Genomic DNA, 15,476 nt, shown 5'->3' with positions numbered 1-15,476 from the left:
AGACGTCCCGCCAATCTGCGCCTGTATTTTGTATCCACAAACGCATAAGTTCCGGTACGTGACCGGGCTGTTCAGCCAGCAAGGTTCTCACCCGCTCCTGCATAGCCGCCAAATCTGGTTCTTTCAAATGGTTTTTTAAAGGGACACATCTCGATTGTAGGCTGTGAGTTCTCCGATTCCGTGAGCCCTTCCACTGAGGGGTACAATACAATACTCCTAGCCCTTCTGGAGCCGCGAACCCGCTGTCCGCCCCATTAATTTCTTGTCCTCTAAAAGGATTGCCCGGGCTAAGGTGAACCTGAGGGGCGGCTGGTCTAGTTTTCTGGGGGTCTAACCCCTGGGGGAACAGGGGCGGGGGTGGGAGAGGTGGCGCCTGTAGCCCGGGGACAGGGCTCAGGGCTTGGGGGGGTGGGGGGTCTTGGTCTGGTATCTGGTCCAGCGGCATCACTCGCTGATTTACTTGTTTAACTGCTTACTTACTTGTCCTCTGGCCAGGGATTATTTAAATCTTTAGTTAACACAGCCCAGTCCTTTAATGGTCTTACCGCGGCAAAATGATGCCTCTTAAACATGAAAGATGCCGGGGTTCCCTTAAGGGGTTCCCTTTCTTTCATTAGCTTGCTTCCCATCTTATTGCTCCGGGCTGATCCTTCCTGGAAAGTTCTCGGCCTGGCTCAACCTTTACGGCTGTCCGACCTCACTTTTCCCCCTTCCCTTGTACCGAACGTTATCTTCACCGATATCCTGCGCAAATCCTTTTACTGGCCATGTTTTTATGGCCCTTCTAAGTTAGCCACAGCCCTTCGTTCCCTGGCATGCAATGGCATACCCCATCTTGTCTCTGGGCTGTTCCTTCCTGGAAAAATCTTGGCCACCTGGCTTCAGCCTATATGGCTGTCCGACCTCATTTTCCCCTCCTGGTGCTAACTGTAACTTTAAGCTTACTGTTAAGTCCTTACTGGTATCCTTACTTGTTTATCCTGGCTTTAACAAAGCCACGTCATTCTGAGGCCTAAAATGAGCCTTTACTTACAATTTCTGTTCGAGTGCAGGCCGCGCGGAGACAGGGAGACTAAACTCGCTCGAGGGAGGAAGGTACGAATTTGGAATAATAGCCCTCTGATATAAAACAACTCCCACCTTTAATCAAATCCGCGTGCCGGCGCCGGCCTCAGGCAGCCTTCCTCCTGTCCCTCGGGCTCCGTTTCCCGTCGTCCGGTGCTGCACCCCACTCCTGGTACCATCTGTGAAGATTCAGCTCTTCGTTTGGAAAAGAAGTCCACAAATAGCCTGAAAAATGACGCAGCTTTTTATTAAAACCAACTTATACAGATCCGGAGGAGACAAGACATCTACAGCAAGAACCAGCTTCATGCCAAGTCAAGCCTTCCTGGAAACGCATTGATTCTCATTCACTTATATATGAATACGATTATCAGAAAATCTCCGAGAGAACAAAGCGACTGGCGAGAGTCCCTCCCACCGTTATCCCTGTCATTCGGGGGAGTCAGCCCTTCCTTATCATTCGGACCAAATGTTTCTCTGGGCTCCGAGAAAACAGAAATGTAACTCACAGAGAGAAGAGTGCATGCTTGGCCAAACAAACCCATAAAATATATGGGTTTGTTTACATGAGTAATTCAAAGCATGTTTATACAGAGTCATGCGTCGCTGTGATTAATACAAAATATATATGTTTATGTCTGCAATCTAAACATTCTACTAGCGTTACACAAAATCACGCGCGTGAGCGTGATTTTACGACCGCCTTATCTAGCCTTGAAAAAGCACACGTATACAATTTGTCCAGCACGACCGAAGCGAGCCTTTCCTCATCCAAAACTAAAACGAAGCAAAAACCCTTTATTAACTTTATGAAAATAGCATTTTTAAACAACATTTAAATCATAACACATTAGCAACCAACGTCTATAACTGAACTTTAGGCAATAACAAATCTACAACTTGACACATACATCTGACCTGAATTACCCTTGATGCCTAGAAAATAAATATATGTTTATTTGCCTGATCTTGCATTCTGTGTGTTATTTATTTATTTATTTTTCCAGAAAAGGGCTTTGTTACTATAGCTTAAATCATTACACATAAAAACATGAAAATGGAAAAGAAGTAAATGAAATAGCCTAGTTATATCTTAGATGAAAACTATGCTGCCAATGTGTCATTTTTAGCAGCTATAGTTTAATCAGGGGATTTTCCAGTACCGGGTGAGCCAGAAGAAGAGTGGTTCGGACGGTGGCAGTTTGAATAGAGAGAATTGATTCGGGATCCGAACGTCTCGGACGTATTCTCTTCCACACTAAACATTTTATTTGGAAAATACAAGGGCATTTGGCCCATTATGCTTGTGCTGCATCAACTGTCAAAATGTACATCTTTGGTATAAAACTCGGGGGTTTAAAGTGTTGTTTTCTGAGAAACTCATTGTCTTGTTTTGATTAATTTCACCTGCTGAACGTTAACAGAACCTTAACCATGACTGCGTTTTGAACACAATGACACTTTTGTTGGGTGTGTATCCTATTTGCAGATGGGTTGCTCATGTTTGAGCAAGTACCCATGGTCGAGATTGATGGCCTGAAGCTGGTCCAGACGCGAGCCATCCTGAACTACATCAGTGCAAAGGCAGGACTCCAGGGAAAGGATATGAAAGAAAGAGTTCTGTGAGTACAAACGTCTTTTCCCTCCACTCTCTCCTAATTTATTTTGTTCCTCACCTTCCTTACCTTTGCAGTTCTTGTCCATATGGCACATATTCTTCATGTTACCTTATCTTGTCCTTAAGAGTCCTCCTTCCATTTTCTATTGCATAATTGATACAACTGATGACGCTGGATCAGACATATGTTCAATTTTTGTCCCCCGTCGCACCGCGGAGCGAAAGGGGGACGATGGTTTTCCCCTCCGTCCGTGTGTGCATGCGTGTGTGCGTGCGTGCGTTGAACCTTGTGAGCGGAATATTTTGAAAAATAAATGAACTACTAACTTCTAATCTGGTGTGTGGATGTATCTACGCATGAGGAAGAACGCTATTAAAAATTGGGTCGCCACGTCAAAATCCAAGATGGCCGCCGCCATATATGTCTGAACCTTGTGAGCGGAATATCCTGAAAAATAAGCGAAGTACCAACTTCTAATCTGGTGTGTGGGTGTATCTCGGCATAAGGAAGAACGCTATTGAAAATTGGGTCGCCACGTCAAAATCCAAGATGGCCGCCACCATATATGTCTGAACCTTGTTAGCAGAATATCTTGAAAAATTAACCAACTACTCACTTCTAATCTGGTGCGCGACTGTATCTAGGCATAAGGAAGAATGCTATTGAAAATTGGGTCGCCACGTCAAAATCCAAGATGGCCACCGCCATATATGTCTGAACCTTGTGAGCGGAATATCTTGAAAAATAAACGAACTACTAACTTCTAATCTGGTGTGTGGGTGTGTCTCCAACCCACTCGCAAATATTATCGACTCTTCCATGTTTCCTGCGTCTTCCACTTTGTCAACTCGTCACATCACCGACGGGGGATCTAGGCGTAACGCTTGTCCATTTTATTGTGCAATTATGTTTGAATATATAAAAAGTTAGGGACAGATTCGGCCAAAACTTGGTGGACAGGTTGCGTGTGTGCCAGGGACAAATTGATTCGATTTTGGTGAAGATTCAGGTCCGGAGGATACTGGCATTTTTAAAGTGATTATTCACCTAAATACTGGAGAGACAGGGCCAAAAGGATATATAGCATGATATCTCAAAAAGTTATTGACGGATTCAGAAATAACTAAGTGGACAGGTTGGGTGTGCGCCAACGACTAATTGATTTGATTTTGGTGAAAATCCGGATCTGTATACTATAATTTAAAAAAAGAAGTGATTCTTCTGCATTGAGAGATGAGGCCTAAAACTATATGTAGCATGATATTTCAAACCATTGTGGAGGGATAATGCCAAAACCTGGTGGATGAGTTGGGTAGATGACAATAACAAACCGATTTGATTTTGGTTCAGGTCCTGATGCAGATCTGGCCGATCAGTGGGATACAAAATGGTGTCTGCAGCATACTCTATACTTCCCAACACCGATACTTCCCAAATCGGTTATCTTCCCAACACCTTTGTTCTTTTCACATTTATTTCTACTTTTTCATATTTCTCTCTATTCATCTCTCTATTCAAGCCTGGTGTTGGCTTAGTGGTTAGGGTGCCGGCTTGGGATCCGAGGATCCTGGGTTTGAATCCTGGTCGATCGCTGAATTAACGCCAGGGGGGGTTGACTCAGCCTGTCATCCTGCCGAGGTTGGCAAATTGAGTACCAGTTCACTGGTAATTCCCTGTGTGTCGCAAGAGTCGACTAACAGGGTTGGTGGCAGGAAGGGCATCCGGCCGTAAAACATTGCTTCAAAAAGGGGACCATGGTGCCCGAAAAAGGCCAACCCCTGCTTTGCAGGGAAAAATGGACTCTAAAGGTGGTTCTTCTTTCTTCATTCTAATTCTTGCTTTTTCTTTATTTCTCTCTTTTTTTTATCTATTTGTCTCAGGAGAAGTGAATTCTTGCCGAAATTTTTCTGGAAGGTTCACTTGGCTGTGCCTGGATGGGTTTGAGGGTTGTGGAGTAGCAGCTGAAACCCGAATCCTATCCAGGTTCCTCCTGATGACTCTATCTTTGCTCTTTACTTCTTCTGGTTCCTTCTGAAGACTCCAATGCAGTATTTGGTTTTCTCCTTCATTATGGTTGCACTTTTTTGTATACATAGTCAAGGCTTGTGGAAGACCTAGAACAATGAACAGATCAGAATTAAAAAAAATTTTTATTTCATAATATTTTTTTACCATATTTTTACCTCAGCGCATTTCAGCGAGGAATATTATGACCGGAATCTGACCGGTGGCAGAGCAGCGCGCTGATTCGCTCAGAGCGATCACGTGATGTTCCTTGCCGCCATTAACTCAGTTACGCGTTCGCACGTATTTAAAAGCGATTGCGCTTTTTCACATTTCAGCGAGGAGCATTGCCATTCACACCACATAGGGTTTTTTTTCTTTCATCTTTAGATCCATATTTTTTTTCAGCGAGGAATATTATACACGGAATCTGAATCGGTGGCAGAGCAGCGCACTCATTCGCTCATTCGCGCTCATTGATGACGATCACGATCACGTGATGACATGATCACGAATGATGTTCGTGACGCGATCATGTGATGTTCCTTGCCGCCATAAACTCACAGCAAGTAGCATAGATTTTAGCATGATTAGCATTTAGCATGATTTAGCATGATTTAGCATAGATAGTAGCATGTTTCACATAGATTTTTTTTCAGCGAGGAATATTATACACGGATTCTGAACTGTGGCAGAGCAGCGCGCTGATTCGCTCAGAGCGATCACGTGATGTTCCATGCCCGCCGCCAGTTGGCTTCACTTTTCACGGAGTATGAGCGTTCTATATATTTTCAATTCAGTGCGCCCGACTCGCTCACGTACTTGATTTGTGGCATAGACATGGCCATTGGGCCTTCACGGTGTCATTTGTGCGAGGCTTTTGTCCGAGTGAGCTTGAGTCGAGAGGGCGAATGTACGGGTTAGGAATGTACGGGTCTCCCTTCCCCCACCCGGCAACGCCGGTACTGGAGGGCGTCACAGGATCGGTGAGTCTCCAAAATCCGCTTCGTGCTGTTGCGAAGATTCAGGACGATGTCGCGATTGTTGTGCTGCTCTCCGACCATGAGAACTGCAACGTCATTGTTGACTGGCCCTCCCCTTCCCTCCCCCTTCCCCCTCCCCCCTCCATCCTCCCCTCCCCCTCCATTCCCCCTCCCCCTCCCTTCCCCCTCCACCCTACCCCCTCCCCCTCCCTTTTCCCCCTCCCCCTCCCTTCCCCCTCCACCCTACCCCTCCCCCTCCCTTTTCCCCCTCCCCGTCCCTTTTCCCCCTCCCCCTCCCTTTTCCCCCTCCCCCTTCCCCTCCCCCCTACCCCTTCCCCCCTCCCCCTCCCTCTCCCCTCCCCCCTTCCCCTCCCCTCCCCCCTCCTCCTCCCCCTCCCCCTCCCCCACTCCTCTCCTCTCCCATCCCTCCCCCACTCCTCTCCTCTCCCATCCCTCCCCCACTCCTCTCCTCTCCCATCCCTCCTCCTCCCCCCCTCTCCTCCCCTCCCCCCCATTCCCCTCCCCTCCTCTTCCCCCTCCCCTCCCCTCCCCCGCCCGGCAATGCCGGGTACTTCTGCTAGTTTGTTATAAATGTTCGTCTTTCATTAATCATCCACTTTCTAAACTCCCCCCTTGCCCCTCTCCTCCTAAACTCCGCCCTCGCCCCTCCCCTTCAAAACTCCCCCCCAACCCCTCCCCTCCAAGTCTCCCCCCCCCCTACCATCCTTCTCCAGTTCTCCCCTCTCCCCCATCCTCCTCAAAGCTGCCTCCTCCCCACTTCGTCTCCCTTATATCTCATACCTCCACCTCCCCCAACCTTCTACTTTCCTCTGCCCCCCCTCAAACAACCCCTCACTGTGCCTCATCCCATCACCATCAAACCTTTCGTCGTCCTCATCCTTCCCTTTCCTGTAACTCTTCTGTAATCTCTGACACACTATCAACTGCTCTCCCTACCCCCCCTCTCATCCTTCATCTGACCCTACTCCTCCCCTCCCCTGTCCTGCACCCGATGCTCCCCCTCTCTCCTCATTAACGGTATGGACCTCAAACATCCGGGGCCTTCGCTCAAACCTGATTGATCTCTCAATTCAGGTTGCTTCTGACAATCCAGACTTGATCTGCTTAACAGAAACTTTCCTCCTTCAAGATGTCTCTGATTCCTTAATACCTCTTCCTGGTTACTCCCTCCTCCGGTATGATAGACCTGAGCCTCGTCCTGGTGGTGGGGTTGCTATCTTTATCAAAAACTCTCTTCCTCCCTCTCCTTGCATTGCCCTCTCTCCACCCCACCCCCAGGAGTACCTCTGGCTACGGCTTCCTCTCCGCTCCCACCTTTTGTTCATATGTGTTCTGTACCATCCTCCAAACAGTAATGACCCCATTTACATTTCGCTGTCGGACAACATGGACCAACTTCTATCCACTCATCCCAACTCTCTCTTCCTCATATGTGGCGACTTCAACTGTCATCATTCCAGCTGGCTGGGTGTGGGTTCCTCTCTCACCAGCCATGGCACCTCAGCAAAGGACTTGTGTGACTCATTGGGACTGACACAATCTGTCAATTTCCCGACCCGGATCTCAGTCAATGGAGTATCTTCTCTTATAGACTTGGTTATGACAAACTTCCCTGCAAATGTCTGCTGCTCTTCTTCTGCTCCAATTGGTTCTTCTGATCATGTGCTTGTTAAAGTGGACATCTCTTTGGCCATTCTCAGAAAGCCTCCTCAGCACCGACGAGTCTGGCATTTCACTCAGGCTGACTGGCACGGTCTGCAAGCAGCCATCAATCATCTGGACTGGTCTCCCATCTCTACTGCCTCTGACATCAATTCTTCCTGGAAATTCTTCCAAAGCAAACTGCTCTCTCTCATGCACAGATTTATCCCATCTCGTCTTCAGTTGTCTTACCCTTCCTCCCGTCCATGGTACACTGAATCTTGTGGTGAGTCAGTTGCCCTGAAACAACTTGCCTTTATCTCTTGGAAGGCAAATCCAACTGAAGGCAATCTCAGTTCCTTCCACCAAGCTCGGAACAAGTGTGTGTCTACCCTCGGGAGTGCCAGGAAGCACTATCTCTGCACACTCAAGAATGAACTCTCAAACTTGTCTCCTTCCTCCAAATCCTGGTGGCATCTGGTCAAATCCGTTTCTGGTGTTTGTACCCCCTCCATCCCCTCCCTTACCTCAAATGGCTACACAGTTGACACCGCACGTGACAAAGCCGAATGCCTCAACTCTGTGTTAGCCTCAAAGTCTTGTGCCCCAAACCCATCTCTCTCTGTTCCCACCTTACCCAGTCGAACCCAACTGCTCCTGGACTCTGTGTCCTTCTCTCCTGACAAGGTGGAGAAGTTTTTCTTTTTTACCTCGACTCTGATTCTGCAACTGGACCAGACGGCATCAGCCCACGGGTCCTAAAATCCTGCTCTGCCGCTCTATCTCACCCTCTCTCTGTTCTTTTCACCCTCTCTTTTGCTCAAGGTCATCTGCCAGCATCTTGGGAATCAGCAAACATTACCGCTTTACACAAAAAAGGTGCAAAAACAGATCCTTGCAACAACAGACCAATCAGCCTGCTCCCAATTATCAGCAAAGTCATGGAATCCATCATTGCTTTGGATATCAAATCCTTCCTCCTCTCCAATGGCTTGGTCTCTGATCGTCAATTTGGTTTCAGACCAATTTGGTCATTCTACTCTGGACAAGCTGCTTCTGCCGTCTCAACAATGGATGGAGGTCCTCAATGCCAAACAGGAAATCAGAGCTGTCTCACTTGACATATCACGTGCCTTCGATACTGTCTGGCACCCAGGTCTGCTCACCAAACACTCCTCCTATGGTATCCATGGAAATCTCCACGCATGGCTTGTGGACTTCCTCTCTGGTCGTAGTCAACGTGTGGCCCTGAATGGGTTTCTCTAATCTCCCCTTCCTGTTCTGGCTGGAGTTCCCCAAGGTCGTGTTCTAGGCCCTGTGCTATTTATAGTCTTCATCAATGATCTCTCTGACTCTCTGGAAAATCCTCTCTATCTCTTTGCTGATGACTCCACTCTCTGCCGCTCCATTCCTCATTCCTCAGATTGGCAGTCTGCCCCTCCTCACTCTTTGCAGACCGGGACAAAATCACAGACTGGTCAAACAAGTGGAACATGTCTTTCAATCCTGACAAATCTCACACTCTTACTATGTCTCTCCAAAAAGACCGACTGGAAAACCCTCCCATCTACTTTCTCAACAATCCTCTCCAAGAAGTTCTTTCGCTCAAGCTTTTGGGTCTCACTATCTGCCATGATCTTTCTTGGGAAAACCACATTTCCAAGCTGGCCTCCAAAGTCAGTCGCCGTCTGGGCTTCCTCTGTCGTGCGAAGTCCTTCATTAGCACACCTGAGCTCCTCACCACATACAAGGCTTTGATCCGCATATCAATGGCATACTGTTCCCCACTCTGGGCCGGTGCTCCTGCCTCACACCTAGCTCGGTTTCACGCTGTTGAAACCAAAGCTTTCAGAATCATTGGAATCTCCTGCGATGAAGTTAACTCTGAGGGCCTTTCACTCACTCACCGCAGGCAGGTTGGTGGCCTTTGTCTTCTACCGACTCCTCTCCGGCCTTGCTCCCCCAGCTCTCTCTGTGCTCTGTCCTCCAAATATTCCTCCAGGTCGCACAAGATCTGCCAGCAACCCTCTTATGGTTAAACTGCCAAAATCTAGGCTCTCTGCTCACCTTCACTCTTTCATTCCCCTTTTCTCCCGCCTCTGGAACAAACTCCCCCACTCCCTTCAATCCCACTCCTCCCTCCAGGTCTTTAAAACAGCTGTTCACCACCATCTCTTATCTTCCCCCATCCAAAACCTTGATATTTTCTACTGCCGCTAATTCACCCCAGATACACTTTTTTGAAATTTCAACTTCTTTCCTGGAAGTCCTTGCAGTGTCCATGTGTTTTATACCTCTCCCACCTCCCCCCAAGACCTCTCCCTCCCACATTTCTCTCGACGTCCCTGCTCTCAAATGTTGTGTTTGTGTCCTTCGCCCTCTCTCCCCATCTTGTCTACCGCTCCCCTTATTTTGTGTTTATGTGTCGATTTGACTTTTTGTGTGATTATTGTTCGCTCTTTCACGAGCCTCGATCTTGTATACAAAAAAAACCAAAAAAACCATGTGGCTCTCAACAGAATCCTTCATCTCTTCATGTCAAGGCAAGTTCAGGGCTCTTTTGCTAATATTCATCATTGATCTCTCTGACACTCTGGTAAATTATCTTTATCTCTTTGCTGATGACTCCACTGCCCTCTTAATATTCCTCAACCTACTAACAGACTGCAGCCTCTTCACTCTCTTCAGACCTTGACAAAATAAAAAAACTGGTCAATCACCTGCAATACATTTTTCAATCCTGAGAAATCTCTATCTGTATACCTCTCTATCTCCTCCATCTATTTACCGCTCTCTGAAAGAACCATATAACAACCTCTCACCCTCCCCTCCCACCCCCCCCCTCTCCCTCCACCATCTACTTTCTTAACAATCCTCTCAAAAATGTTCAGTTATTCAAACAATTGGGTCTCACTCTCAGTCATGATCCTTCTTGAGCAAACCACATTTCAAAGTTGGCCTCCAAAGCCAGTTGCCGACTGGGCATCCTCCACTGTGCAAAGTCCTTCCTTGGCATACCTGAATTATTATCCACCTACAACGCCTTCATCCACAGATTGATGGAATACTGCTCTCCCCTCTGGGCTGGCTCCACTAACTCTCCCCTGGCTCAGCTTGATGCCTTGGAAACCAAGGCCTTCAAGATTATTGGAATCTCCCACCATGAAGCCGAGTCTATGGGTCAATCATTTTGCCATTGCAGATAGGTCAGTGCTCTCTCTGTCTTCTACTGCCCCCCTTCTGGTGTTGCACTTGCTGCCCTCTTTGTGCTTTGTCTCCTCCTCCCCCCCCCCCCCCCCCCTCAGGTTTCTGCAGGGCGCATGCAGTCCACCAAAACAACCCCCTCCTAGTGAACCTCCCAAACTCCAGAAGAACTGCTCATGTCCACTCATTTGTTCCTCTTTTTTCCCACCTGTGGAACCAACTTCTACATCTCTTCAGTCTCATTCTTCCCTCCAGATCTTCAAGATAAAGAAGCTGTTCACCATCATCTCAGGTCGCCCTTTTTTTCACCTCGGTTATCCAAAGCCCTGATACGTTTTCCCCCATCAATCAGCCCCCTCTACCACCCCACAACCCCCTCAAATTACCAATTTTTCCCTTCTGGGAGTTTGCTTCTGTATCCATGTTATCTACCTCCTGCATTTTCCATTCAGCCTCAAAACTTACCCACATCCATTTTCATCCTGGTGTATTCTATCCCATGCAGATATAATACCTCATTCGTCTCGAATGAAATTTCTTTGGTCATTTTTCGCAGTTTCTTTACAATGCGACAAGTTCCCTTTTCTGATCAATCACAGAATTTGAGCAAATGTGTGCCCTAGTTGGGTAAATATGAGTATGGGTAAATGCAATTGGGTCACACTGCAGTCAGCGTGGTCCAGTAACTTTAAATGGCCAAAAATGAGGAGTAATTTTTCAGTTTAGACTGATGACATGCTTTCTGGATGTTTTCTGAAAGAAGTGAATCACAGCGAATGATAATTGAATGTCAGACATGTATTGAAATATGAGCGAACACTGTGCATTTCAGGGTGGACATGTACGTAGAGGGTGCACGAGATCTTGGTGATATGCTTCTGCCTCTGCAATTCTTGCCTGCTGAAAATCGAGAAAATTCTCTGAAAAACCTAAGGGGAAAAGCCTGCAATCGTTACTATCCTGTCTTTGAGAAGGTAGGAAAACTTTTCTAAAATATTGATGAGGTTTTGTTACATGTGCTTAAATTATATGATGACTTTTCATGCAATTAACTGTGTGTAAACTAATTGTACTAACTAACAAACTAATTGTAATACGTTGATCTATTATTGCAGGTACTCCGTGAAAAAGGTGGAGGATTCCTTGTTGGAAACGCATTCACGCAGGCCGATCTTCAGCTCCTTGAGGTCATCATTATGGTTGATGAGCGAATGCCCGATGTCCTCAAAGACTTTCCACATCTGCAAGTATGAGCTCTTTCAAACCGCATGCTCTCTGTAGATTCACTGCAGTGCAGAAAGAAGCTCTGGTAATGCAGGAAAAATTCCTCTTTGGGATGATGACCCTTTGCACCGATTTATTTTAATTTTGCTTGGCCAACAAAGTTGGGTGGCTGTATCAGCCACCAGATTTGACAGTTTCATTCTTACTTGGCAATCACAAAATGTGTTGGTGCACAAAGTTGGGAATTTTCTTTCCTTCATTCTTCCATTATATGAATAGGAATCATAGGGATATTTATTTTACAATTTTATTACAACAATTGCTCAAATTTCGAGCCACTGACATTCATGCACTTTTCAATTAATTTGAACATTTCTTAACATTGATACATAGATTTTAGCACATTTGTTTCCGATTCCATCCTTTTGATCAGGGGTTCCCAAACCCAGGGTCACGACCCAAACTTAAATCCCAGTTTTTGAGGGGCGTTTTCATGTCGGAAACATTTTCTTTGACAGTCGTTGTCATAGTTACTGGTACCATTTGCATTGTGGGGCAGATGTGATTTCAAATTTTGGATCGTGGACAAAAGCGGTTATGAACCAGCTTTAGTTCTTCAATAGTATGTCGTCTTTTTTATCTGCGACATGTTGCAGGTCTAGAGCAGCTTTGAGTTTTTGGGGATCTTGTTTGGGTCGATTTGGGAAATGTGCACTCATTAGATGGACAGCTTCTGGACCACACCCACATCTCCACCCACCATAGTGCCAAGACCAAATTATGTGGTCGCCATTTTGTGGCCTGGTGGGCCTTGTTCATCAGGCCTAATAGGCCTCTGCTGATTATACACTGTCTGGCTTTGGTGCATCAGATTTCCATTGGATTTGTTTGGGTCGAGTGTTAAATTATTAGTAAGGTTGAATTGAGCCTGTATGTGCCACCATAAAAAATAGCGTTATGTATTTTTTGAACGGCACCACAGGTGCGCTAAATACATGTTTCCCAATCGGCCTGTTGCCGGATTTTTAAGGTCAATTCCGATTAAAGATGACATCGTTTAGTGGACAGATGAGGTGAAAATATACATATTTTGTGTTGCAGATTGTGACCACAGTATGGTCATTCTTGCTTTTGTATACATAGTCGATGATTGTGGAAGAGCTAGTATACTTAATGGATCAGGACATAACAGGATGCAAAAGGAACAGTAGCAACACCGACAAAATACTGGTGCCATCTTTTTCACCACAATTAGCAGGGAATTTCCTGAGGAGTAATTTCCTCCTCCCCATAGATGCCAACCTATGGGGATTGTCCGTACTCTTATCCTTTTCAAATGCTGAGCGTCAAACAAGAAAGCAGCACGTACCATTTAAAAAAGTTTTTGGTACGACGTGGCCGGGGTTTGAACCGCCACTTGTCAGACTCAAAGCGGACGCTCAACTCATTACACCACTGAGTTTGGTTCAATGAACTTAAAGCCCGTGGCTGTGCTTTCTCAGACATGCTCGTATATGTTTAGCCAAATACCAGTATGTGTTCCCAACATAGTCCAACATGTGAGCATTTTTAACTTTAAAATTAAATGTGTGCATATTTAACGCCCAACACCCTCCCCCTCTTCCCTCACCTCTATCCCACCCCCACAATCCCGTCCAACAGGAATTCAAAACCCATGTCTCTGCTCTGCCAAAAATCCATGCATTTTTGCAACCTGGCAGCCAGCGAAAACGCATGCCTGATGATACATATGTGAATACTGTCCGTAAGGTTCTCAACATGTAATAATTTCTACACCAAAGACAAGAAAACGAGTCTGTTGAGCATTTACAATTCAGATTATGTACAACAAACTGGCAGAAGTTTTGATCCTTACTCCACCCTCTCTCCTACTTTGACCCAAATCTCCCAATTTTTTTCTTTTCTTTTCTCTCCCATAATCCCTACCTTCACACCCATCATTTATCCCTTCTTCAACCTCCTTTCCTTTTCTCCATCTGATGTTTTAAAATCATGAACAAACAATCCCCTTTCGATTGCTTCCTCTGTGTATGTATTATGTACGAGATGGAACCCGACTAAAATGGGAATTGTTTTAAAACATGATTGCTGTTGAGGAATGATTCCCGGTGGTAGATAATTTTTTTTTTTTTTTTGTTGACAATTTGCCTGAAAGTGGGGATTTGTAATTTAGCTTCACAATGATTTTTTGGATTTGATTTGTAATGTCCCTCATATTGATTGCAAATGATATAAAATAAACACAATAAGTCCTTAACCAATGAGATATTTTCTTTCATGCAATAAACATCACAAGACTTCCAATGTATAAAAACTAGCTTTTTATCGAGGCTCATGGATAGGAGAGGTGATAAGATTTATCCGGAAGTGGTGGAAAATGTTGGGAATGTGGCAACAAATGTGACGATGCAAGTAGAGCCAATGCAGGTGTCTTTTATTTGCAGATGGTTGCATTTTCTTTTACAGATCTTTTTCAAACAGAGTTTCTCAAGGGCTTCACAAAATGAAGAGCTTGCATCGGGTTTGCCACTTCCTGTTCCCATCCCATTTGAACCCTGAGCTCATGATACAAAGTAACGAGGTTCAAATATGTGTTGCAGACATTGAATAGGAGGAAGACATTATTGTGATCTTTGTGATTTTAAATATACTAGGGCGTGCCCGTACTATATATATATCTAAAATTATATCCCCCCCCTCTATTTACATGAAATGGTTTGGTCCATTCGCAAAGCCAAAGCGAACGGCTTGCGAGTACGGTGACAATCCCCCCCCCCTCTATTTACATGAAATGGTTTGGTCCATTCGCAAAGCCAAAGCGAACGGCTTGCGAGTACGGTGACAATCCCCCCCCCTCTATTTACATGAAATGGTTTGGTCCATTCGCAAAGCCAAAGCGAACGGCTTGCGGAGTTTGGTAAATAAATCGCCATAGCTCGGTAACTACTTGTCCGATTAATATGAAACCTTGAAAAGGCACATCCTCAGGTCCCCAGCAATATACCTGGCAAGTTTCAAGTATATCGGACCCGTGGTTGTCGAGAAACAGCGGTCACAGACAAACACACACACATACAGAGATTACTGGAATTATAGATAGATACAAATGCATTTACATGTTTTACATTTTACATTTTACATTTACATTTACATTTACAAGTGGAAGGAATGTATGGAGACAAAAGGTCTGAAGGTGAATATCGGAAAGACAAAGGTGATGGCAAGTGGTAAAGCATGTGGTGAGGTGGAAAGAACTGGGAAGTGGCCGTGTGCTGTGTGCAGGAAGGGTGTCGGAGTGAACTCCATTCAGTGTACAATGTGCGCTGAGTGGGTTCATCAAAAATGTAGTGGTCTGAGAGGGTCATTAACCAGTGTGGCAGCTACATTCAAATGTAAGGTGTGCACAGAGGGAGCTGCAGATGGAGGAAATGTTGAGTTGGATCTTGGAGATGGCGTGAAGCTGGAAGGTGTGAAAACATTTTGCTACCTCGGAGACATGCTGAATGGAGAAGGTGGATCAGACTCGGCAACGGTTGCTCGAGTGAGATGTGCATGGAAGAAGTTTCGGGAACTGAGTGGCGTGCTGATGAGCAGGAGAGTGTCGCTGAAGCTGAAGGGAAAGGTGTATGCTGCATGTGTGAGAAGTGTTATGATTTATGGGAGCGAGACATGGGTAATGAATGTAGAGCAGCAA

The 15,476-nt window shown here is 45.8% G+C and overlaps 1 protein-coding gene across 12 annotated transcripts in view; it reads left to right on the top strand.

Annotated features, from left to right (window-relative positions):
* The window catches only part of LOC137436585 (glutathione S-transferase 3), a 51,912-nt gene extending 37,873 nt beyond the window's left edge, over nt 1-14,039 (top strand). For all 12 annotated transcript variants that reach the window (XM_078786584.1, XM_068130525.2, XM_078786583.1 and 9 more), the window contains 4 exons: nt 2,555-2,687; nt 11,370-11,511; nt 11,653-11,784; nt 13,424-14,039. In XM_078786584.1, the coding sequence (XP_078642710.1) occupies nt 2,555-2,687; nt 11,370-11,511; nt 11,653-11,784; nt 13,424-13,546 (530 nt within the window). In that variant the 3' untranslated portion in view covers nt 13,547-14,039. The remainder of the gene's footprint in view (nt 1-2,554; nt 2,688-11,369; nt 11,512-11,652; nt 11,785-13,423) is intronic.
* Nucleotides 14,040-15,476: the final 1,437 nt, after the last annotated feature.

Source organism: Myxine glutinosa, chromosome 11 (assembly GCF_964187855.1).
Source record: "Myxine glutinosa chromosome 11, kmMyxGlut1.1, whole genome shotgun sequence".
NCBI classification, from domain to species: Eukaryota; Metazoa; Chordata; class Myxini; order Myxiniformes; family Myxinidae; genus Myxine; species Myxine glutinosa.
Note: the sequence above shows the minus strand (reverse complement) of the source record. Positions and strands in the feature narration are given on the sequence as shown.